Source organism: Indicator indicator, chromosome 7 (genome assembly GCF_027791375.1).
Source record: "Indicator indicator isolate 239-I01 chromosome 7, UM_Iind_1.1, whole genome shotgun sequence".
Lineage (NCBI taxonomy): Eukaryota > Metazoa > Chordata > Aves > Piciformes > Indicatoridae > Indicator > Indicator indicator.
This window is the reverse complement of record NC_072016.1, coordinates 35675843-35702765: the sequence shown is the minus strand read 5'-3', so window position 1 is coordinate 35702765 and position 26923 is coordinate 35675843. Positions and strand designations below refer to the sequence as shown.

The following is a 26923-nucleotide window of genomic DNA, read 5'->3' as shown; positions in this document are numbered from 1 at the left end:
GGTAAGAACAGAAAAAGCAGAACGTGAATTGACCATCCCATGGGTGGGAGCCAAGAGCTGGTCTGGAGATAGTGACCTACAGATAAGAAGGTTTCTTTTGCCAAGGTCTGCAATACCAGAGGTAGTAACAACTCCTGCGGTGACTTCTGGTGGAAAGTCAAGGAACGACAACAGTGAAATCTGTTTTCTACCACAGTCATGTTAAGGAACTGAAGATCACAAGATGAAACATGAGGTGCTGGCTTACACAAAACTAGACACAGGATTGCTCTATGGCCTTCCAGACTTGTGCCTTTTCTGTCCTCATCACTTTTTCCTTGATAAGCTTCAGTCAAAGAGATCAGCTCACACATCTGTACTTCAAGAAACTGGCTATATGGAGAATCACCTTCAGAAAAGGTTTTGGAGGAAACTCTGAAGCTGACCCTGGCCTCTCTTCTGGGTGTTGCCTCCCTCCTGTGGCATAGCCAGCGCTCAACTTGCACCGTTCTGCACTCTGAGATATGGGTTTAGAAACAAATTCCCCCCAAATCCCCATCAATTCTGAATAGAAGTTACCTGGTGACTGCCTAAGTGTGCCTCAAAGGATGTGAGGGAAGTGCCCACATTGACATGCCTAAGGTGTTGCAGTGCTATCATTCAAAAGACAAAGTTTAGCATATTTTTGTGCCTTGTTCTTTCTGATATAATAGCTAAAACCGATTAATAACACCAAAACATCTCAAAAGGTCAAGCAGCATACAGCAAGATGAAGGGAATTGTCAAGAAGCTCAGGCAATCATCTTAGCACTCAAGACATTTGCCAGGGCTGTTTAACTAATATGTGATGTTCACTTTTAATTTCAATATAGTGCCATTTGGGCAAAAAATGTTCTATTTTTTTTAATTAATTACAATGTCAGCAGCTATTAAGATTAAAAGAAAGACCACATCAATAATAAATACTTAATCCAAAGAAAGGATTACAAGAAGAGCAATAAAAATCAATTTTTTTAGAGCTGGAAAACGGTGACTTTTTCCTCACTTGACTGGTATTTTCATTATATTGACAAAGCCATGATCTTACCTGACACTGACATTCGCCTAATGAAATAGCAGCCATGTATAATGATGTAAGTAGTTGTCAGTGCTGCTGCAGGAGAGCACCAGAGCTACGGCGCTGCTGCTAAGCTTACAAACAAACCCTCTTGCTCTTCATCTGATGGAAAAGAAGACAGTAAAAATTGCATTTCTTTGTGGACCTGCCTTTATCACAGAAGATTAAAATTCTTCCCTGCAACTTTCAGAACTCCTCAATGTTGGTAGCCCTTGGTCACAAGCAGGCAGCAGATACCTGCTTTGTTTTTACTGCACGAAGAACAAGGTGCTGCTCACTCTTCTGCAGGGCTGGGATGTGGGGAGCAAAGCAAAAATCCTGTGTTCTCTGAGTGCTACAAGTGCAAAGAGCAAGCCAGAAAACAACAATGATAGGTGGCAATAGGATACTGATCCACGGACGCATTAAGACTGGGGAAAAGTATTTTTGGTGACAAATCTAGAAGAATTCAGAAGAGAGCTGCTGCATGTCCTGGGCAGTTCAGCAATGGGAATAGTGGTAGAAAGGTTATGAGTTCTTGCTGGATTTGGATCTCACCAGGCTTGCCACAAGCACGGTGCTCAGCCCAATCTCCTGTGGATTGCTGTGTGGGTGAAGGAGACAGTAGGAGGTGACAGGACAGTGGCCACGTCATGACATGGGGCACTACTCATGACAGAAACCTGCAAGCTGGGGAGGCAGTGATGGAGAACAGCACCAACCTCTTCTAGGAAAACACAGGAAGCCTGCACTGGCAGAGGACTAAAAGGTGCAGAGGAAAGCTAACCAGCAGCACATTTTACACCCTCGATTGTCAGCCTGGGCAGTTATCCCTTTGAAAATCGCACTACAGTGGACTGCCGAGCTAAGGGAGGAAACAAATGATGGGTGACATGACAGAAACATTTGAAGTGCTAAAGAGAGGGGAAAACCCCCTGCTTTCAAAAAAGAACATGGCTACAAATTTAGAGCTGACAACATCAGGTTTGAACAAAGCACATTCTGGTGGGTAGAGAGAGAGCAGGGCCATTTTCCTTGCAGGAGTGAGAAACTGAATCATCTTAGCTGCATCTTAAACCCTGCACTGAGGGAAGGAAGATAACGAAGGTCTCCTGAGAGATGGAGCAGTTACAACTCTTTACCTGTCAGTCCATGAAGAACAACTGCCAAGTCTGCATTTGTACAGACAGGCAAGTGGCTAAAAAGGCTCTAACTTCCAGCTGGTTATGTAGCTGTTTGGGACAAGGCTTGTCTTTCCAAGATGAAACACAAGGCTCAGAGACAGCAGCCCCCTTACCCAGGGGATCCTGCACTCCTCAGGGACTGGAAATCCTGGGAGATGGCTCAAATGGGAGCAGGACACAGCTCTTTCAACCATTTCTCTGGTTTGTAACTATCAGCTTGGTAAATAAAATCACAACAGCAATTTGTTTTCATTTCTCTGCAAAGGAATAAAAATTGGATCAACAGCCCATATAGATTCTTCTTAATTGAATCACAGCTATCCAGGAAGATTGTAAGGCTGTATGACAGAATAGCTTGGAAGACACAAACCACAACGAATGCTGATGCGAGTGTCACCTTTAGCAGGACGCTAATGACTGCTCTTTATCCAGCTCCAGACTCTCTAAGGAACAAATTACAGGAAGAAAGAGAAATAAAACTGGATGAGAATGTGACACCTTTCTCATATAAAGCTGTTTTCAGAGCAGGATCACGCAGGCAACAAGTTATTCGTGCCATTTCTGGTTTAAGAGGTGGTGTCTCTTTTCTTCTGCTGTCTGTGTTCAGTTGCACACTGCCTAGGAAAGGTGACTCTCTACCACACATCTCCTGACGCCTGCAGTCACCTCAACTACATTGTGCCAAAACAACACAACAGTCAATGCAGGCAGCTCCAGGAGAACCTGCTGCTGGAAAAGAGGTGAAGAAGAGTAAAGCCCTTGGGGCAGATGAGGTGAAAGCTCAGAGTGCCAAGCAGAGGTGGAATCCCTCACTGCGACCCACAGCACAGGGCAGTGAGTCTGTGATTGGAAAAACAATCATCCAAACCCTCTCCTGGACACCTCAGAGCTTTGATTTTCATTATTTCTAGAGGAAGAGCCTCAGCTCCATTCACATTTCGAAGAAGTGAAAAGTGACTTAGTGTGTCCACGTTGGGTTTTGTTCAAGTGACACCTTTCTATGTGACACCTGCGAATTCTGGATTTTGAACTGTTGATTCTCCAGCTGGACCGTGGCTTCCAAACCTGCTACTATTTATACAGATTTCTTTTTTTTATCATGGAAGAAAAGCCAGATCTTTAATTTACAATGTTGAACAAGAAATGTTGTAAATTTATTAATAGCCCATTTGGTTATTAATTACTGCCAAAAAGAAAAAAGGGAGGGGGAGGAAGCTCCACTCAAAAGAAATCAAAATGAGAGCAAAGTTACTGACTAGGACAATCAGCAGTCATCTTGCAATTACTATGGAAATGCATTGATTGTGTCCTTAAAATCACAATCTTGAATATTTTCCATTGCAGTGCACAAAAGTAAAAACATTTCCTCTGCTAAAAAATATAAGCTAAATAAAATTCAAGATGTGTTTGTGCAAAGAGGAAGGAAATAGGAGCTGAATTCTTGACAACAGCACCAAGTATTCACAAGCTGGAGCCAGCAGAAAAACGAGGAGCGAGGAAAAAGTGTCTTTGTATTTGACAGGTTGAAAGTAACAAGACAATTTTGCTGGATTTACTCTTTAAAGAGCATATTATACAAACACGCTAATTTTGAGGGCACTTAACCTCAGTTTCAAGGTGGAGGAGGGGGGGAATGGCTGAATATTAACGACTGAGCCTGTGGGAGTGCAATGAAAAGCTGTCTCTTTTTTTCTTTTTTTGAATGTGATCTGGGGTTTTAAACCTTTGTGGGAAGATATTTGGCTGGAAGGTTTATTTGCCTAGGAGTGCATTCTACGTGAATGCACTAAATGTTCCAAGGCACACGATTGCAGAGACTTTTCGCTTGATGTTGCAAAAAAAAAAAAAAAAAAATTTTTTTTTTTGAAAAATCCAAACATCACCATCCCCTGTCACTCCCTCCCCCCCCAAACCCCTGCCTCACTCCACCCCTAAACGAGCTACTCCTCGGATCTTCTCAAATGACCCAGATCTTTAGAGTGAAGTTTTCCTTTGCCTAGAAACTAAGTGGCTTTTCTTTTGCTCATTCAGCTGCTAGTTCTGGGAAAAGCCCAAAGAGAAACATTTAGATTGGAGGGGTCTTTGAGAAGATGTGACAGTTGACTGATGAGCATCCATAAAATGACAAAGAATAGTTGTGTGGAGCCGGTGCATCACATCGCCTCTCCCTGGGAAACTAATTGCTCTGAATTGTTAATAGTAACATTATTTTTCTGGTAATCATTTCTTTTGAATACCCAAAATGAGCATGAAACAGCTCCTTTGACCGGACATAAAAGTTAAATGTCCCAATGTTGATCAAATTAACTTCAGCTATGTGACAATGGACTATATTTGTGAGAAAATAATGAAGGGCACAAAGGGGAGCTTTATGCCAAGATTTCACAGTTGTAATGTAAAAATGTTTCTGTTGAACTAGGCCAGGGAACATTTCAATAGGGAAACAGAAGAGCACTGTCACTTTCTTTAAAAAAACCACATTCATTTTATGGATCTGAATGCTCCAGATAATTTCAGGAAGTTTAAATGGCTGGCACACAGTATCAGGCTAACATCTCACGTCCTGGTCCTTCCCAAACACTCTCTTAAGGCTTTTAAAGCCCCTCTCCTGCAGCTCCTGCTCACTCCCCAGCAGGGCTATGGAACTCAGTGGACACTGCTCCCCAGGAACGGGGCTGACACGCCAATGTGGTTAATTAACATGGCATATGCACAAGCAAGAGCTGCAGCAGATGCATGAAAGGCTACACTAAAATGTAATCTACATTTCCTCTCTGGTTCTCACATGCAGCTGAAACCCTCCAGCTTCAGAAAACACAAAAATGCAAGTATTATGCAAACAGGGATCTGATTCAAAATAAGCGTTGAAGAATTCTTTTTGTCTCACAAAATATAAAGCAGGTGCTTTTATTTTCTTTATAAATCCAGTTCAGTGATGTCTGTATCTCTGTCTACCGTAACTGACCTCTGGAAATTCAGTTTGGATTTCCATCAGTGTTGGCAGGGACTCCTCTTTCTCACACACACACTGATTTTCTACATATACAGTGTGCCTGTATTTGTAAATATACAAGCAAATATTTGCTTAACACCCGTGTGACCAACTCTCCTGGTCTGTAAAGAGTCCATCTAACACCACATTTCATTCACACTGCTGCATGGCAAATGCTAAAACCAATCTGGTTCAGCAGATACCAACCAGCTGTATTTAAAAGCCTCCTTCTTGCTACACAATTCATTTTTAACTTCATCAAAGCTAAACCACTACAGAACACCACTGCTAAGATTACAGTAAGTTCTTCTACTCCCCAAACATGCTATTATGAAAATTAATAGGTCCTCTCAAGAGAAAACTTTCAGTGGCAGCCTTAAATCATTCACTTGACATTCTTCCCTTTGTTTTCCCCCCCAAACCCCTTTCCATCTCAGTAATCTGAAGATGTTGTGCAGATTGGTGCCTATGTGTTAAAACCTTGCTGTCAAAACAATTCTGGGGAAGCTGCCTTCCCTGCTGATTTTAACAGTTACACGAATTCATTTGGGCTTTATTTGCCAACTCTCTTCTTTCTTGTATTCCAAACTCCTGTGATATTTGGCCATACATGAAAGGCTGTTACTTAATTCATGTTTATGAAGATGCAGCGTGAACAGAACTGGGCTTTCACTGACTCCCACAGTGACCTAAATCAACTGTGAGAAGGTGTTTCTGTTTCATTCAGTGAAGGTTTAGCTCATTAAACTGTTTTCCTTCTCAGCATTGTTCACTGGGTTTGAACTGCATCGCTGTTAAATGCTCTTTAGCAGTTTAAAGGCTTTAAAGGAAAAGACTTATCAGTCTCTGTTTTTTACAGCACTAAATCTGCATTATTAGTTCATGCAGATAAGGGGATTTAAAAGCTCAGCTTGAAACCTCTCTCTTCTGTATTTATCTGACACTGCATAGTTCCAGTAGCTCAGCTGGAAATGTAGATCTATGAAGCTTTAAAGGGAGATTAAAGCCAAGAAAAGAAGTACTTTTCCCCCTATAGACGTGCTCACTTTCCCTTTTCCTACTGTCTGAAGGAGTGATGGCAGACAATGGTCAAAGATGGTTCCCAAAACCCTCTGAATGGGGACACTGTTGGTGGTAGCATTCATTCAAAGTGCGCTTCAGTGTATTGTCCTCCCCAATCAGCAGATCAGAATAGAGTTTGCTGGTGGCTGCCAAAAGGTTAGCAGCGCCGATGAAAGGGGTTTCCCATTATTCACTGCTCCTACAGAAGTCCCCCTTTGTGCCATCAGCCCATCGCTTCACTCTGGAGGTCCGGATCTGCGGCTGGCTGCGCGCTCAAAATGGACAATTCAGCTGAATGCGCCTCCCAGCAGCGGCGGGCACCCGGAGCCCACCGGCGGCTTTTCTGGGGACCGGCGAGCCGGGGCAGGTTTTGGCAGTGTCACATTTTAATGATAGACCATCCTGACACCCCTGACCCACCGCTGACACTAACACCGCACCCCTATTGCCTGCCCCTTGCCAGGGCATCGTGGGAGGTCCTGGGCCAAATTAGCTAATGAAGCACACTGCGTGCTGCAGCCCAGCCTGCCATGGGCAGCACCACCCTTCCTGCAGGTTTGCTGCACTGCCCTCCTGCAAAGTGCAGGCAAAGGAGAGGCCAGAGGAGCCAAGAGAAAAATCACCTAACGATGGGCCTTGCCCACACTGCTCAAACCTCCATCTCTGCCTGCACTTGAATCCTGATCTCCCTGCAGCTCTGTCCCCTGAACAAGGGCTCTTTTATAAACCACTGCAGGCTACCTAAGTGCAAACCCCCCCAGTACCACAGTGTCATCTGATGATTTCAACAGGTTTTACAAGTGGCACAAGGGAAGGCATACCAGATTTTTCCTCTTCCTCCTTGTATCACCCCCAAAGTGAAAACAAATGCCTATTCTGGAGAAATTCTTCCTCAGCCCTCTGCTGGGGTAAATAAGAAAAGCACTGCTGTGTAGGCAGAGGACAGTCCCTTGCTTAAATGTCTTGCCCGTCTTTAAATAAGATTAAACCTAGAGAAAGAAACTAAAGGTTGCAAGTGCCAGAGGAAAAGACCCATCAAACCCATCCTTCTTCTCAGCCCCTTAGATTCACCACATTGTTTTGGTGGAAGAGACCTTTCAAAGCTCATCAAGTCCAACCACTAACCCAGCACTGCCAGGCCACCACTCAACCATGTCCCTCAGCACCACATCTCCATGGCTTTGAAACCCCTCCAGGGATGGGGACTCTACCACTGAGCTGGGCAGTCTGGGCCAGCTCTTGACAACCCTTTTGGGAAGAAATTGTTCCTTGTGTGCAGCCTAAATCTCCTCTGGTGCAGCTTGAGGCCATTTGCTCTTGTCCTGTCACTTATTTCTGGGGAGAACAGACCAGCCCCCACCTTGCTACAGCCTCCTTTCAGGGAGCTATAGAGAGCTTCCCTCAACCTCCGTTTCTCCAGACTGAACATCCCCATTTCCCTTCAGCTGCTCTTCACCAGATCTGTACTTCGGACCCTTCACCAGTTTTGTTGCCCTTCTTTGGATCTGCTCCAGCACCTCAGTGTCCTTTTGGAACGATGGGCCCAAAACGGAACCCAGGATTTAAGTGTTGCTTCACCACTGCCCAGAACAGGGGGACAATCCCTGCCATGGTCCTGCTGGCCACATCATTGCTGATCCAAGCCAGGATGCTGGTGGCCTTCTTGGCCACCTGGGCACGCTCTGGTTCACCTTCAGCTGCTATTGACCAACAGCCTCAAGTCCTTTCCTACCTGTTTCCAGCTACTCTGCCCCCAGCCTGGAGCCTTCATGGCATTGTTGTGAGCCAAGTGCAGGACCCAACATGTTGCCCTGTTGAACCTCTGCTCATTCATCCAGCCTTGACCAGGGTCTAAGTCATGTTGAACCAAGACACCCTAGGAGCCCAAATGACTATGTTCCTCCTCTCAGTGAGCTGTGACACACCAGCTCCTCTCACTGAGGTGGCACCCACTGCCCCTTTGTGCTGGGTGGCAGGCTGGGCCTGCTCACACTGCAGCACTTGGTGCCCACAGCAGACCAGCCAAGCACCCTAAGTCTACACCTTGCTATGGGAAAGGGGAGTAGCATCCTGTGCTCTGGGGTGTGGCTGCAGAGGTCTTGGAGCCTGGCACTTGCTGGCACCCATGGCACTGCTGTGGCATGCCAGGCACCCGAACCAGGGCAGAAAACAGCACACAGGGCTCTCTGTTTCTGTCCTTTCCAGCCTGAACAGTTTGTTTTGAGCACCACCTCATGTCACAGCTGACTATGTGTCATGACTGCTTTCCAGTGACACTTTAAAGCTCCCTGTCTCAGGCAGACCAGGCCAGGCAGTGCCTCCTGAGAGGAACCCCTCTGGCAACACATGCATGGCCATGCAGAAATGATGATTTCTCTTTTTTCCTGTCTTTATAATTGTTAATTAGGGCAGTTGTAAATTGCTGGGTATTCTGGGGACCATGCTCTGTACTGCACCAAACTATACAGCTCTGTCACACCATTACAAACCATGATCTCACCATGACAGTGATGGCTGCATACAAGTGCTGTGCTGCCTGGCAAAGATGAACTCCAACTGCGCTCAACTGGGGCTCAGACTCAGGCTCTGCAGGGCTGAACGTCACAGGGCTGGAGCTGGCCAAGAAAGCCTGAGAGGGCTGGATTTTGTCAGCAGAGGCTGAGAGAGCTGGATTTGGTCAGTGTACAGAAAGGATGGCTACAGGAGCAGCTTGCTGCCAGCATCATCTATCTGGTAGTTACTGAGCCAGGCTCTTCCCAGCAGCGCACACCGGAAGGTGAGGGGCAGTGGACACAAACTGCTTCAAGGGAAATTCTGACCAGGGATTAGGGAGAAAAAGCCTCACAATGGGCACAGTCAAACACAGTAATGGGTGACTCAGAGAAGCTGGAAATCACCCTGCATGGAAATTTATGAAGCTCAGCTGGACAAGCCTTGAACAACCTGAGCTGGAGTTGAGGTCAGCCCTGCTCTGAGCAGGAGCATGAACTAGGGACTTGCAGAGGTCCATCCCAACTGGAATCATTCTATTATCCCATAACTGAAAACAAACTGGAATGGCAGCTTTGTAAGACTCCACACAGACTAAAAAGAAGGAAATCTAACTAACAGGCTTAAAGATAAACCTGCTTTCTATTCTACAGGTTCTGGTGACTTCAGAGAGATTCTCCATTCTCAGCAATTTAGCTTAAAGGCTTAAGTGTCATAAACGGATTTGTGACCGGTACCTTCCAGAGAACACTAGTAAGAAGTGATCATCTTCAGTGCACAGCATAAACCCCTCTCCATTTCTGAGTGTGCTCATAGAAACATCTTTCATAGGGTGCTTTTGAAGAGAGCAGATGGAAAGAGGCCAGGAAAGGCCAATACATACCTATCAAGTACATAGCCCAGAGCCTTATGCCGTATTCCTGAGTAAACCGATGGGCTTGTTTCCCAAGCAATTAAATTGGAAGCATCATGGAAAAGATGAATGTTTACCAAGTCAAAGGCACTATGACAAAAAAAAAAAAAAAAGGGAAAAAATAAATAAAATGATTCAGGATAAAAGAAAACACATTTGTTGCATCAGCAAAGCATTCAACATTATAACACCGCATTCTCTTTAATATTTACTCACACAGGCTGTGAACATTAAGCAATCATCGTCAGAAAAGCATCAGAGACTATTATCAAACTTATGACAACTCACCCATGGGTAAGCCTGCATCTAGTCTTTAGCTGAAAAGTACAGGTAAGATGGAAATGACAAGCTGTGTGTTGGTGACAATTCCCAGAAATCAAGCAGTGCACTCTCTCTCTGCAGTATTTTTTAAACAAAACTGATTGTGTGAACAAACAACTTGGAGTTTATAAAGCCACAGCCAAACACCTGTAGGATGGTGGCTTTACAATAAACAATGTAAGAAGTTATTGCCTCATCTGTCCCTGTGTGGAGAACACCAAGACAGCTGTGGTCAATCCATACACCCCTCACAGGGGGGAAGAGGAGAACACAAATGTTTAATCCTGACTGTGCTGATAGGATCAGAGAACCATCACATTGTTTTGGTTGGAAAAGACCATTAAGATCACCAAGTCTGTCAGCTCATCACTGCCAGGTCACCACTTAGCCATGTCCCTCAGCACCACATCTCCATGGCTTTGAAACCCCTCCAGGGATGGGAACTCCACCACTGCCCTGGGCAGCCTAGAAGAGTGCCTGGCAACTCTTTTGGGGAAGAGATTGTTCCTAACGTCCAACCTAAATCTCCCCTGGTGCAACTTCAGGCTGTTTCCTCTCATCCTATCACTTATTACTAGGGAAAAGAGATCTAGAGATCTGGTCTGCTTGTTTAAAACTCTACCATCTCATTGCTCTTTGGTTGATGGGACCTGGTGACTCACAATGAGCCCAGAATACATGGAATAATCTTTTTTCACTTTTAGCAACCCACCCCCCCTCCATATCTCCAACAAAAGCCCCTCAAACAAACCAGTGCATGCAGGAATTCCTGCATAATGTATTGAGGGACTGAAGGGAAGTTGTCTCCTAAGAAGTGCCAAAAGGGATACTTCAGGGGCAACAGCGACAGGGTTCTGTTTTGGACAGGAGGCCTCTCACACCTGCAGATAGGAGTGTTCCCCATTAACTCCTCTGTGTGCTAAAAAAATCCTGTGGCACTTCACTTTGAGGACACAGAGGAGACAAACACAGAAAAAGAGTCAGAGAACAGATGTGGACACAGCAGGTAATGGCAGCAAGAACAGCAAAAAACATCATCATGATACACATGTCACCAAGCAGGTGGCAGAATGGCCTCTTCCAGGTCCTGGGAGGGGGTTTGACACAGGACCAGTGTATCTTGCTCAATGAACACACAGTGGTGATAAAATAGCCCTACTAACCTTCATATGCGTTTGTATATCTAGACAGAATCACAGAATGGTCTAAGTTGGAAGGGACCTCCAAAGGCCATCTAGTCCAACCCCCTCTGCAGTAAGCAGAGGTATCCTCAACTATGTCAGGCTGCCCAGAGCCCCATCATTAGTACCTCACTACAAAACATAACCTGGAGATGATGGCTTGAGATGCCCATTCCTGTCTTGTCTGAAGGATCATAGAATCATAGAACTGTCAGTATTGGAAGGGACCTCAAGGATCTTCTAGTTCCAACCTCCCTGCCATGGGCAGGGACACCTCACACTAGTTCAGGTTGCTCAGAGCCACATCCAGCCTGGCCTTAAAAACTTCCAGGGATGGGGCTTCTACCACCTTCCTGAGTAACCTGTTGCAGTGTCTCATCACCCTCATGGTGAAGAACTTCTTCCTAATATCCAAGCTGAATCTACCCATTTCTAGTTTTGCTCCTTTCCCCCTAGTCCTGTCACTACCTGATAGCCTAAAAAGTCCCTCCCCAGCTTTCTTGTAGGCCCCCTTCAGATACTGGAAGGCCACAATAAGGTCTCCTCAGAGCCTTCTCCTCTTCTTTCAGGATGACCTGAAAGAATCTCTGCAGGACAGGGAGAAGAGACCTCAAAAGCCACAAACTTGCTTCCTATGTGAAGGCATCTACACTCCATCCCCAACGGCCTAGAAACTGCTTGTTCTTAACGCTGGCTAACGAAGGACCCTCCACCTACAACTTCCCTGTCTTTAAATTGAAACTGTCATCCCGTTGCTAGCTTTCCTGGAAATGAAACCCATTTCTTTCTGTCCCTCCTGCAGGGAGATAGACAGTAACCAGGCTCCCAGATGTGGCAAGCCAATTTTTTTCTACTACTGCTCACATATTCCTGTCACTCTTGACTGCTGCTCTTCCTTCCAGCTTAGCTGAAGCACAGCACTCAAAACAGGACAAGGTACTCCATCAAAGGCCTTGGCAGCACTCAATTAAATAATTACCATACTTCCACCCCTTCATGTCCTTCATATGATGTATCTATTAACACATTTGTGATAATTGTGACCTGAATTCAGTTTCTCCTCCAGCATAGAGCTGCATCAAAAGCAGTGTGGCCAGAAGATCAAGAAAGGTGATTTCTGCCACTCTGCTCTGCTGTGGGGAAACCTCACCTGGAATACTGCATCCAGCTCTGGAGCCCTCCACACAGGAAGGACATGAGGGAGCAGGTCCAGAGGAGGGCTATGAAAATGATCAGGGAGCTGGACCACCTCTGCTATGAGGACAGGCTGAGGGAGCTGGGGTTGTTCAGCCTGGAGAAAAGAAGGCTCTGGGGAAACCTAATAGCAGCCTTCCAGTACCTGAAGGGGTGTACAAGAAGGCTGCAGAGAGACTGTTTCCAAAGGCATGCAGCGATAGGACGAGGGGCAGTGGTTTGAAATTAGAGGAGATTTAGATTGGTTGTTAGGAACAAGTTCTGCATCATGAGAGTGCTGGAACGCTGGAACAGGTTGCCCAGGGAGGTAGTTGAGGCCCCATCCCTGGAGATGTTCACAGTCAGGCTCCACAAGGCTGGGGGAACCAGATCTAGTGGAGGATGTCCCTGCTGACTATGGGGGGGTTGGGCTAGATGGCCTTTGGAGGTTCCTTCCAACCCCAACCATTCTACAGTTCTATGGGTAATGAGTTGGTTATTCTCAGTGCTGCACTTGGGCTTCTGAATCCTCCTCTGGAGGTCCAACGCTCTGCACTCCCCTGACTTGCAATCCTACTTTCACAAAAATACTAAAACATTTTTTAGTGCTGATTCTGACCTCTGGTACACTAGCTAGCATCCTCAGGTTGGTGTCACAGCTGTATTTGAGAGATGTACTCCCTGCCCCATTCTCTCTACCAAACACAAACAATAAATGTGAACTCCAGTTAAGACCACAAAGCATTCAGGGCACTACCTGACATCTGTTAACAGAATAAGACTAAGAACTATTGGAACAGAAAGAAATACCTCCCCTGCACACCTTCTAGTCAAAATACTAAAAGAAAAAGTCAGAAAAAGGTGCATGCAGTTATGCATTTTATTGTTTTGGTTTGCTTTGTTTGTTTGTTTTCTTAAAATGAAACCTCTAAGTGCCCTAAGATTCCTTAATTCTTCATTTACACTAAAGAAGAATAATGGATGTGAAAGTCATGGATTCACAAAGGAACTGAAGCAGGGCAGATCATGAAATCACAGAGGAAGAAAAAGAAGAATTATCTGAAATCTTTTAAAGCCTCTTTTTTTTTTTGGTTTTGGTAGCCCTCTATTTTTGGCATGAGGAGTTGTGCTGTAACAATGTTTTCCTAGGCAGGGAAAATTAATGGCTCCCTTCAAAGGATGCACCAGAAGTGTTAGCAAGTCTCCTGGCTGTTTTTTCTATTGAACTATTGGCATGGAGAAATGTATAGATCAAAAGCCACGGTTATAAAAATGGCCAGAACTTTGTTCAAGTGAATTTAAACACTGATCATACCCTGAACTCACTATGCATTTAGACCTAATGAGGAGTATTTTCTACCTCCTGTCTTTTCCATAATGTTTCACTTCCATTCTCCAGAGACGGTTCCCAGTTCCTTGCCCCTCTGACTTCTCATCAGAAAAATCTGAGCTCTCATCAGATCCTGTGGCTCACAATCACAGGCTGCTCCAGACAAAAAAGCACCCACCATAGCTCATGCATCCGAAAAAGCTGTGAGCCTACTCATTCTCACTTCCCAATATTCCCTCAGGACACAGTATATCATCTGATCAGAACATCCAGCTACAGGCTGCTCCTTCCAAGAACTTTCCTTTTCTAATAATCAGCCTTTCAATCTGTCTATGAAGACCATTTGTTTTCCTTGCAAAGGCCTAAAAACGAAATTATTTTTTTCCTGCAAAGGGGAAATCCAAGAGGACAGGAGGGACAGAACTTGGCAAAGGCATGCTATAGGAGGAAAGGCCAGATTAGCAATTGGTGCTAAAACTCCACTTCTGCAGCCCTCTGCTGCTGGAATCACATCCCATGCCATATAGATCTGGAAAAATAAACAAGAACCTACATTATCCCTCAGCTGCCTGCCTGATTTCTGGGTCAGAAGTCTGCAAAAGGAGAAATTCTGCTACTTTTCTGTTTTTCACAAACTGTTTGCTCAACCTAATAGAAGTGCTTAGGCCAAGAGGCAAGAAGATTGCTCAGCACTCAAATGTCAGCCTGCATGAGCAGCCATCAGGCTTTAGAACCAAGCTTACAATTTTAAAACATGAAACAACCACAGGAGGAAGGAGAAAATGTGGAATGTTCACATTGACTGAAGTGATTAGAATATAAATAAAGAGTAAAGACCAAAATATGACTACATGGTCAAAAGTAGGGTCAGATTGCCAGATAGGACTAGAGGAATCTGAACCACCTATGAGTTCATTGAGCTCTCCCTGTGTTTAGACAAGGAGCATTGGCAAGCTCTCCCAGGTGGAGTTTTTTGGACAATCAGCTGCTCCCTTCAACAGAGACTACTACAATTGCTGCTGTCACTGCTGCTGAAGAGAGGAAGATTTCCAAACTCAGTAAATAGCTTCAGTGTGCCACAGATCTCTTGTCAGCACTAGTTGACCCTCTCCTCTCAAAGACAGTGATCTAGGAGGCAACACCATAATGATGTTCTACTTCACACAGCTGCCTGCTCCCCTCAGCCTCCATCTCTTCAGGCTATTGGGTGCTCCCAAAAGCAAAACCCAAGTTTGTTTCTTCTGTAGATTTTTACAGCACAGCTTATGAGGAACTCTCCCTGCTTTGACAATGGCCAGGCCATGTTGAACTTCAGCAAGTCCTGCAGGGTGGGATGTCTGAGCACACAGGCAGGAGGTGCTGCCTTCTCTCTGCTGTCCCACCATCACACCCTGCAGTGGGTGCTGGGCTGCAGGTGCTTTGCCCTGGGGTAAAAAGAAGCAGCCATGCAAAGAACAGGACCCAGCCTTGGGGTTACTGTGGGAATCCTGATCCCAGCACCTCATGCTGCAGCGCCTTGGCTGGGTCAGCTGTGATGGAGAGCAGCAGTGGGGGGATATCTTAGCTCCACACTGCAACTCCTGTGGCCTTGGCTACAGACCCCATGCTCTTTTGATCATAGAGGCTCTTTATGACCTGAATTAACTCATGCTAATTGCACACATGTGTATTAGCATCACATTTGGTTATGCATCATTACAACTTAACTCAGCACTACATGTTCAATAAATAACAAAGCAAAGCAACTGTTTTGGAACCACTCTGTTCTCTGAACAGGCCAACCTAGGCAGACTTCTGTTGAAACAGCTGTTAGCAAAAGCAAACATAACACACACACATCAGCAGAAATAACTCAAAGATGCTACTTACCAATCAGTAATACACCATCTTGTTCGAATGAAACCTTTTCTGGACCACTTGCACTGAAAAACAAGCCAAGAAGGATCAGTCACCTTAAGCAGAGGATTAGAGTGAAACGTGCTTACACAGGGAACAAAATAAAACAAATTCATCCAGACCCTGTAACTAATGCCAGCTGAACACTAACTGATGCACCTTCAACACATACATCATGTCTCTTATAAATCCTGGAATTATTCCCATTTTGGGGCCTGCAGCAGTTATAATCTCACATGTGAGATCAATGTGAGCTCTGGTTGTTGCTTATAGATGAGAGAGAACCCATGAGGTTCTTCATAACTTGTGCTTAGCCTGAACCAGCAAACTCTCCCTGCCTCTGCACAAATCTTCTGGCTTCTCTGTAATTTTACCTGAACTGTAAAATGCCATCAGAGATTTACATCAAATTAAAATGAATGAGATCTGCTAGGAAGCTATTCCTCCCGCTGAGCCAGCCCACCAGCATTTCTCCAAAAGTTAAGGGGAATTTAAATAATGGTCAAACATTACATTTATCAAAACTGCAGGCTCCACGAGAAAGCCACAAATCAGCCCACGCCAGCCCTGGCACTCATGATACAGCAAAAAGGGTTTTTCAGCACCACTCCCAAGCCACCGCCATAAATTACAGCCTCCCACAAAAGACACGACTGCATCCTATTTATTCACTGCTAACAATGACTGTGGGGCCAGGCCGGAGTTCTCTGCTCATGAATACTGCACCAGACAGGCCTAAAGAATGGTGCCAAAAGACTGCAGCTCCTTCTTATGAAGGAAGTGCCAGCCAGAGCAGAGCACCCCCTGGCTCAGGGCTGCCACTTTCCCGAGGTGTGGCCTTTAGGAGAAGCTCACCAGATGCATTTGTCCACCCTGCTGTGGATAGAGCCCTCATGAAGAGTTACAGTCCCAAATGCTGCTGAGACAGGGCAATGCCTTGCAAAACCTTAACGGCCTGTTTTCTAACCACCCTTCAGATAGCAGATAGCAGCCACCCATCTTCCACTCCCTCTCCAGGCACAACAAGGGTGACCCCAGTCAGACCCAACAGAGTAACACCACTCCTGTACTGGTGCCCTTTCCCACTGGGCTGTCTGTGCTTCCAAACTGCTTCTGGGGGTTTTGAATGCTTCTTTTACTGAGTAAGTAACAGCTGCTTCTGCAAAGCTTGAATGCAGGAAGTGAATGGAGCAGACTGAGAGAATTGGGGCTGTTCAGTCTGGAGAGGAGAAGGCTCCAAGGAGACCTTCTTGTGGCCTTTCAGTATCTGAAGGGGGCTACAAGAAAGCTGGGGAAGGACTTTTTAGGGTGTCAGGTAGTGATAGGACTAGGGGGAATGGAGCAAAACCAGAAGTGTGTAGATTCAGCTTGGATATTAGGAGGAAGTTCTTCCCCATGAGGGTGGTGAGACACTGGAACAGGTTGCCCAGGGAGGTGGTAGAAGCCTCATCCCTGGAGGTTTTTAAGGCCAGGCTGGATGTGGCTCTGAGCAACCTGATCTAGTGCGAGGTGTCCCTGCCTGTGGGGGGCAGATCCTTGAGGTCCCTTCCAACCCTGACGATTCTATGATTCTATGATTCTAACTGCTTGCTGATGTGCAGTTTTTCTCTGCAGGCCAGGGCAAAGTGCAGAGCTCCCTGTAAGGGACAACTTGTAGCATCAACTGCACTCCAGAGCCTGCAGTGCTGTGCCAAAGCGTCGCCTGCATGCCTCAAAGCTAAGAAGTAATCAACTGTCTACAAAATTCATGCATAGCTTCAGATTTTGGGAAACTTTAGCATTTCTCACCTTGGGTGATAAGTTCAGCATCACCCTTCTGTAGGCTTATAGGACCTTACCTACAGAGACTGCCAGAGCCAGATGTTACTGCCTGAGCCACAGGGGAATCTGCAGTGCTGCTGCTCACATGAAAGGCCACTGTGCTGGCCCTCCTGGAGAAGGGCTGGAGCTTCTTCCTGCACAAGTTCCATCAGCTTTGCACTGCTACAACACTGGATAGGACAAGGAGGGTGTCCTCTCCAGTCCAGGAGCAGTAACTAACCACAAAAACCTTTATGCAGGGAATCAAAATCCATATTCTGGTACTGGGGACACACAGCAAACAGCTTTCTCCTGTTCTTGACTTGGGTCTCTACTCAGAGTTGGCCTTCTGTGGCTCACAGGACATATAGTAAGAGGAAATAAAACAAATTAACAAAAGAAATGATAAAAATGTAAAGATTTCCTGCATTAAGAAGTGTCCAGCAGATCGAGGGAGGTTCTCCTCCCCCTCTACTCTGCCCTAGTGAGACCTCACCTAGAATACTGCATCCAGTTCTGGGCTCCCCAATTCAAGAGGGACAGGGATCTACTTGAGAGAGTCCAACAGAGGGTTACAAGGATGCTGAAGGGACTGAAGCCCTGCCTGATGAGGAAAGGCTGAGAGACCTGCAGGCTGTTTACTCTGGAGAGGAGGAGAGAAGACTCAGAGAGGATCTAATAAATGTATACAAATATATGAGAGCTGGGTGTCAGGAAGGGAGGGACAGCCTCTTCTCACTTGTGTCCTGTGACAGGACAAGGGGCAATGGATGTAAACTACATGAGGAAGAACTTCTTTACTGTAAGGGTCACAGAGCACTGGAACACTCTCCCCAGAGAGGTTGTGGAGTCTCCTTCTCTGGAGACATTCAAGACCCATCTAGATGCATTCTTGCATGACCTGTGCTAGATTCTATGATCCTGCTCTGGCAGGGGGGTTGGACTGGATGATCTCCAGAGGTCCCTTCCAACCCCTAACATCCTGTGATCCTGTGAGGAAACCTCCCTATCCAGAAGGGTTATAGAGAATAACTGGACTCTTCTGAGCTCCTGGAGTTCACATGAGGAGTTCACATATCACCTCCTGCAGATCTGCCTACTGACTGCATCAATGCCCAAATTACAGAGGTGGGGGATGAGTGGTTTTGAGCTATTTAGTTGTTTGTTGACTTACAGGTGCTTCAGTCTTGTAAGAAATTGAGCGTTTGAAAGCAAGTGAATTTACCTGGGTTCTGTCTAGGGAGGAAATCCTAACAGTTTACTACTCAGAAATCCAGATGCTGGATCATACAGAGAGAAACTTATTTCTCTGAATCATTATTGCTCTTGTCTTAGGAGAGCCCAAGTTTTTATTTTTCTTAAAGTGCAGCTCTGCTGACAAAAACTCTGCAGTGACTGAATGAGCATCTTCTTTCCTGCAAAATTCTCTTCCAACCCTGAAATATTACCTCTTCTTTAGACCCTGAGTCACTCTGGTCAGTGGTCAGTCAGGAAAGAGCTGGCTGGAGGGACTAGGGGGAACTACAGACCCCATAATCCAAAAAGGTCTCTTCTGTTCACAGGTTCTGTGATGATCGTGACAGCACAGCCACAAGTTGAGATTTGGCAAAAGGTCAACATTTAATCAAAAGCAAAGCCACAGGAAAAGTTAAATGCTAAAAGCCTTCAAAATTGGCTTAAATCTAATCCAAATAAAAAAAGGGGGGGGGGGAGATCTGTCATTTCAGTCATAAAAATAACTATATTGAACTTTTAATTACTGAAGAACAATACACAGAACTAAAAATCAAACAGTCCCAGCCTATGATGTGACCCAAGATAATGTCTTCAATCAAGCTGTCATTTTTCATTTGCTCTTCTCCTCTTCACCAACGTAATAGGTACCACACAAAAGATGTAGCATTAAAGCAGGGCCAACTAGATCATGTTTCTCAGAGCCATATCCAGTTGGGCTCTGAGCACCTGCAAGGACAGTGATTTCACAGCCCATCTGGGACCATCTTCTGTTGCTTACCCTGATGGTGCAATCTTTTCCAAGATTTAGCCAGATTGTCCCTTGCTGCAGCTGATGACAGAGCTGCTGCCCCTTGGTCTGTTGCTGCACACCACCCAGAGGCACCAGTTGGCCAGTAGAGTGGTTGCCCATCACCTCCTTCTCCTACAGGCTCTCTGGCTTCTCCTCCCACACCCTGTGCTCCAGCCCCAGAGGTGGATCTGCTGCACTTGCCCACATCTGTCTGGCACAGGGGTTCCCAAAAAAGACAATGGAGATGTGGCATGGCCTTGGGAGTGCCAAATAGATGGAGGAGTCCCTTCCTGGGAGTTATCACATCCTGGGATGCTGATGGTTGTCTTTGCAGCCAAGGTACAGTGCTGGCTCATCTTAAACTTCATGTCCAATGAGATCCAGGTCCTTTTCTGTTTTCTGGATATTCATCTCCAGCCTCTGCTGCTTTGTGAGTGCTATCCCGTCCCAGGGACCAGGCTTGGCATTAATCTTTGCTGAACTCCATGAGGTTCCCCTGTCAGACCATTCTTCAGCCTGCTGAAGCCCCTCTGAACACCAGCCCTGCCCTCCAGCATATCAGCTGCTCCCCTAACTTGACATCATCTGCAAAGCTGACCATGCACTCTATCCTGTTGCCCAAGCTGCTAACAAAGGTGTTGAATAGCACAGATCTCAGCACTGACCCCTGAGGAACACCACTAGCAACCATCTGCTGCTTGGACTTTGTTGACCACCTTGTGAGCCTGGTGGCTGGCTGGCTTTCCAGGTATCTGTACTCCACCTACCCAGTAGACGTCAACAGCTGGGCTTCAGAGATGCTGTGAAGGCCTTGCTAGTGCCAGTGCACACCACATCCAGAGCACCCCCTTCTCCATGCAATGGGTCATCCTGGAACATCTGCTCCATCACCTTCCCATGACTCAGGTGAGGCCACCCAGGACCCTTCCTTGCAAATGGCAGTGACATTGGTATTTTACCACCCCCCAGGAATCACTGCCTTCTGAGATGGCAGTAAGAAGCTCTGCAATGACATCAGCCAGATCCTTTTCTCCTTGGATGTGCTCTGCCTGCTGCCATGGGCTCGCAGGTACAACTGGCTTCAGGTTTTGTGCAATCAAAGCATGTGAGACCGAGCCCTGCTCAAGTCAGTCACCATCCACTTCTCCAGCAGGCCACCCCACAGGACTCTGCTTTGATTCTGTCACTGGTGGCTTCACCAACACCAGCAATGCCAGTATAAAGTACATACTGATAGAAATATGCTGATCCTCTGCACCACTGCCTCGCTCTTTCATGCAAGCCTACCCTGATCCAAGACAATTGAAAAGCTATTTGCAACACCATTTATATTCCATGGCATGGAGAAATAAGAGAATTTCTTACAGCAGCTTGGTATTTCCTCACATATCCATTGCAAATCCTGGATTTAAGGACAGCAACATCTATTAGGGGCTATTTTGAAAAAAAAAAAAAAAAAAAAAAAAAAAAAAGGCAAGCACTTTAAGAAGTGTAACTGAAATTCCCTCACCTCTCTGTGAGAAGTCCTTCAAAAAATGTATTTTAACAATCACAATCTGAAAACTTGCAGTTCCATTCTGCCAGGCTTTTCTTTGTGAATAGAGTCTCTCAGGAGATGGTGCTGACCTTTTAAAACCCCCTCGAAACACCACCTACATAAATAACCTCTGCTACATCGGGTAAAAGGACCTCCAGACAACATTAACATGAAGAGAGAGGTTAGAGAGGGCTAATGTCAAAAAGCACTGTGAGCAATAAGTAATGCACACAAACCATGATTGATAATGACTAGCACAGAGCCTTAATTCATCTTTTCTCCATCATTTTACTGAGAGGAACCATATCAAATTAAATAGCGACCCAGCAAGGGTTTATTCAGCCATACAAAGCAGGAGCATGAAGGAAAGACGTATGGAAGTGGCAATGACTGCAGTGTAATTGCAGCTTCTTAAAGGAACACCACAGCTCAGAGGGAGACAGCAAGCCTGGCACCTGGAGTAGCTTGAACACTGAGCAGCAGGAAAAACGCTGGCACCAAGGGATGTTCAGCATTTGCAACACCTGCAGGTCCTATCTGAAAGGAGGTTGGTGCTGATCTCACAGGTAATAAATGATAGAACAAGAGGGAATGGCCTCAAGCTGCAACTGGGTAGGTTTAGACTGGACTTTAGGAAAAAATTTTGTCATGGCAAGAGTGGTCAGGCATTGGAATGCGCTGCCCAGGTAGGTGCTGGGTATGTTTAGAGGTTGTTTGGATATGGTGCTTGGGGGTATGGTTTAGGGGTGAACCTTATAGAGTAGGGATATCAGTTGGGATATCCTGAGGGTCTTTTCCAACCTGAATGTTTCTGTGATTCTGTGAACACCACCATGGTGAGAACAACTCCTCCTAAGAGCCTTGTGCAGGAGCCCATGCTTCACCTACTCACAATGCACTCAACATTTAACTAGCCAGGAAAAGGAGCAGGATTAGGACAAATTTGCACCAAAACCAAGCAGCAAGTAGCTCCTGCCTCCAAATTACTTCCTTTCTTCTCTTAGATCAGCTTGCAGAAGTACCAAATTACTTCCTTTCTTCTCTTAGATCAGCTTACAGAACTACAGAACTTGTGCTCTTGGGTTTTTTAGGAGTTTGCACGCAAGCTGCTCAAAGCTCCTTCTTGTTTCCCTGTATTTCAGAATAAAACACACCATGTGAAAAATTCAGGCCCAACTCAGCCTCTGAACACTACCAAGCACTATAACTGCACCATCAGTCATATTTTTACTGCTAAAGATTTTTAGAGGTCATTAAATAAATTTAGAAGTCTGCAAATAAAAATATATATGGCACTCATCAAAAAAAAAAAACCACACGAACAACCCAGCTGTGTAGCAAGAGCTCAAGAACATGAAGTCAATCTATCTAATGACAAAGTCTATTATGCAGTGTAATAATTTAATTGCTCATTTGCTTTTTCACATAAAGCTTCCATTACCCTTTATTTATCAGAAAATCAAAACCACATTTAGGTATCTGTGCATGAGGCACACAAATCTAAGAAATATGTGACAGAACTTACACTTGCTCTACTTATTTTTACATACAAACCCATGGGACATGCAAACTGCTGCCAGCTTCCTCCTCTACACACGTCAGCAGGGAAGTTGCCAACCAGCAGCCATACAGGATTTCCTCACCAGAAGTTGTTTCAGAAGACAGAAACACAAAACTGACTCAACCCTTGAAGCAAAGACCAAGTTAGGTATCTATTTGCAAGGCAGCAGTCAGTTATCCTTCCAAGCTGGTGCAGCAGAGGTTTCAGGGGTCCCTTTCTCATCTCTCAGAGACCCTCAAAGGACCATGTGCAGCATACAGGGCAAGGCAGGATGTGATGTCAGAGGAGTCAGATCCTAGAAGCAGCTGAAGTGTCATACTCCAGGGTAGGTCATTGCCAGAACCAGCTGAAAGTAATGGGATGTGTTTGAAAGCACAAGAGGGGCTGCCAGCCTGTCCTCACTCTTCACATCCACTGCCAGAGATGCAGTATTTCTTGGGGTTTACAAGGCATCTACTTTTTCCCTCCTGCACTTCACTACATTCTCCTAAGAACATTTAAGCCTGTGAGAATTCCTTTCTCTGGAACAGAAGAATTCAGAGCTGACAGGAGTATAAACAATGGACATTTTAGAGGCACAGCCCAAAACACGACAGCAGTTCCAAAGCTCATTTCACTTTTTCCATGAATGCAGAGTCACTACACAACTTGCTCTACAAAATGACACTGACACTACCAAGTGACAATATGACACAGAGCAGCCACAGCAAGGCTGCATGAAGTGATCAGGTCAGATCTTGCAGTGTCTCTGTTGCCATGCTCAGGATGAGCCTGACCCAGCATTTGACTGCATTTTTCCAACTAAGATTTTCCTTAAGACTCATCTATACAGCCAAATTTTATTATTGTTGGAACATAGGACTTAAAATAATTACAAAGGAGCTGTGGTGGAGGAAACATGATGGCTTGGCTTTTTCCTTGGCCCAAATAAAAGCCAGCACAGGAGGCTGGGGAGGTACTTCAGCTCCTGCTGGAGGAGGTTCCTCAGCCTAGGCTGAATAAAGCAAGGACACCTGTGACATTTGTTTCATTGGGTGATCTGATCCTGTAAATTACCTTCATCATGGCTACTTAATTCCTTTAGCTGCAATAAATAAATAATAATAAATAATGAAGTCATCATTAATAATGTGTCTATTATTAATACTGTGTCTATTTAACACTAAGAACACAAACATTACTAGCTTTGGCTCTAAGACAGCCCATAGCTGAAGCACTGTATAACACCCTTCAGTATAAAGCTTACCTCAGACATACACTGCAGCTGAACAAGAAGCCTTTCACTGAGGTGCTTTAGTATTTCCAAACACAGCATTTGGAAAGAAGAAACTTGTGGAAACAAAATTTAGTAATTACTACACCTTGGGAGGAAGGAAAGAGAAAATTGTTTCTCATTGCAGATTGCAAAGCAACAATCTGTAGTCTGACTTTAACAGATGGTCAGTAGCTGATCCACCATCTCTAAGCCAGCACAAAACCAGGTAGAGATGATATAGATCATCTGTACACTCTCAGAGAGGTATCTACATTTTAAAATAGGAAAAAGAATTCCTACTGCATGTCCCAGAAAGGGGATACCACATCTTTCACCTTATGGCATTAAGTCTCTTCTCAGATCCTCTGTTAATAGGATTCCTTTAGCCAGCAGATGGATTGTGAATACAGGCAGTTTCATCTACTAAAAGACAACATAAATCATCATTGAGAAAGGAGAGACCGCAGTAAGGTTATCACCATACAGCCTTCTCCATGAAAGGTTTGCATTAAAGCATTAGTGAAATTAATTCATCTTTCATAAGAGCTTTGAGCAGTATCTGTGATCTATGATAACAACCAATTTCTCACTATGGGGGAAAAAAAAAATTACTCAGCCCTGATAGACTACACAAATCTGCTTTTTTTAAAATGGCCTAACATTATCTGGAGTGTTGCTCCCAGAGGCACCGTTTGAGTCTTATGCCCAGCCAAGAGGAGCCATAAATCAAGACAGAAAGTTTTGTTAGTTTTATATGCAGTGGGCCGTAATTATTTTGAATTGCATTATGCCTCAATCATTGTAATTACTTTTAGATCATCCTTAAGCAGCAGTAATAAAAAGGAAAGAAATGAGTCTGAAAGCATTTCTCACAGAAAACATTGTAACTGTGATAGGAGAAGCCTGGCTAAAACACGCAAGGGCATGTAAATGTACTGTTTGGACAGAGAGGCTGCTCATGCATCCTGCTGTGTCAACTCAAATCTTCACAGCACACACTGTTTTGTGGGCCTTTTAATTAGCATTGTGATTACCAACACTTGTTGAGGAAGAAAAGGGGCGGTAACAAGATTAATTTAGCTTTAAACAGAGAAACATGTCTGTGGGAACCCAAACTATGTCACTCTTGGGCTTTTGATGTGGCAGCACTTCCTTGTGCTTGGGAGACCCTATGGACTTCTGTCCAAACTGGAAAACAGGGTAGTGCAAAAATCATCACAGTTATTGTCTCCCTTTTCAAGCCACATGAACAATATTCTGGTTTGGTCTGTGCTAGGTTGCACAGCCACTGAGCATGAAAGCCACAGAACGGTGAACATCCACGCTGTGTTATTAGCTGCATTATTGCAGTCCTGGGTATCCCCTTCCTCTCTCACTGTGTGAAGCTCTACAATAAAGCATGGAAACCCCCAGCCTGGTCTGCAGGTCTTGCCCCAGTGCTATCACAAGGGATCGTGCTGCATGCAGGAACAGAACTAAACTTCCAAGCTGCTCCAGGAGCTCGTTCATAGCTTAACTGAGAGCAGTGGTAGATTTTCCCTTTTGCTATTTATCTGTGCTCCAGGTGAACAGAACCCCTGACAACACCAGAATATGGTGCTCTCTCCTTAGAAAAGCCATTTAAGGTGATGTAAGGATGGGAACAGTGTGAAGGTATTTAGCTGCTGCTTGGGTTCTGGATGCAGAAGTCCTGCAAGGTATCCTGGGTGGAGAAGCTATTGCTCCAAACCCAGTCATGGGCACAACTGATCCCTGAGCACCCATGTGGAACGACACCATCCCTGCTCCAGAAACAGTGCAGGAAAGCTACTGGACTCCACCATTTCTCCAAGAGACTGAAGAATTGTCCATGTAAGAGGTGGCAATAAAGAATGCTGAGCAAGTTACAAATTCACCAGTCCTGTGATGAAACAAGAGCACTGAGGTAAGGCTGGAGATAACTCTTCCTGGGTATCAGTGAGCAGCCCATAATTTGGGCTATTGCTGTTAAGTATGATAACAGCACTCTCAGGCTGCTGTTCCTGCTGTCAGCACTGCAATCACATCACTCAACAGTGAGCACTGCTCATTCCCTACTCAAGCTGTCAATCACCCTCAATGCTGCAGCTTCCTGCTGATGGAGGAAAAAGACAAACACCTGAGCAATGCCTGAGCTTCCTTCGGGATGACAGAGCACCTGCCTGCAAAGAGGTACTTAGGGTGTTTATTCACAGGAGAGAGAAGCTAGTCAAATTATGTCAAAGGCAGTTTCCCTTCCAGCATGGAGACACAGAACGTAAGTAATTCAGTGTCTGAGTCAAGAAGCAGAATAACTTGCACCCCACATCCCCCTAATGATTTGTGCAACTTTCCCAAGCACTCATGCACTATGTAAATATCTCTATGACATTAATTTAAGGATATTTAATAGTAATATTAAAGTAGTAAGATGCCTGTTTGATCGACGAATGTTACAGGCATTCAACAGATTTATTCACTTGGCTTGTAGCAAACACTAACCATTAAACACTCACATTCTAGATGTTCTCTTAAGAAATTAAAAATGAGCAAATTAACCACCGCAGAAGAGAACTGCAAGCAAAGACTGCATGTGCAATTGCACTTGCAGGTGCAGTGGAAGAAAACCCTCAACTTGCTTGTGTTTCTGGCTTTGACAAGACCTTCACCTCCCAACAGGCAGCACTCCCAAGTTCTTCACAGAAACACAAACCCCAGAGGTACAAGGGCAGGCTCAGAGGAAAACACCAGTATCTTTTCAAGTTAGAGGTTTGTTAGAGGTAACAAACCACCTTTCCCTCTGTACTTGCAATGCCCACAGCAGCACCTGGCTGCGCTGAGCAGAGACCAGGAGGGCAGAGCTGCTGCCTCAGAATACCAATAGGATCCATTCAAAGTGGTGCCTTACCTTGCCAAGGAGTAAACCCCTCTGAAGCAGACTTGCAGCTGGCACTCTGTGCTGTTTCTTTGGGTTTAGATGCACAAACAAGTCCTTCATCACCACCCCCATCCTTCACAAGGATTCCCTACTCTGCAAAGGCCTCCACTGGAATTTGGTAAATCCATGCAGATATTATAGGTGTCAAGAACCAACAAACAAGCAAAATGCCAAGACTTGATTCTGACCTCA

The 26923-nt window shown here is 45.2% G+C and overlaps 1 protein-coding gene across 1 annotated transcript in view; it reads right to left on the bottom strand.

Moving 5' to 3' along the window:
* The window catches only part of INPP5A (inositol polyphosphate-5-phosphatase A), a 247976-nt gene that overhangs the window by 82921 nt on the left and 138132 nt on the right, over positions 1–26923 (bottom strand). Inside the window, exons 7-8 of the mRNA XM_054382194.1 lie at positions 15591–15643; positions 9687–9806 (exon numbers count right to left, since the gene is read on the bottom strand). Coding sequence (XP_054238169.1) covers positions 9687–9806; positions 15591–15643 — 173 coding nt within the window. The remainder of the gene's footprint in view (positions 1–9686; positions 9807–15590; positions 15644–26923) is intronic.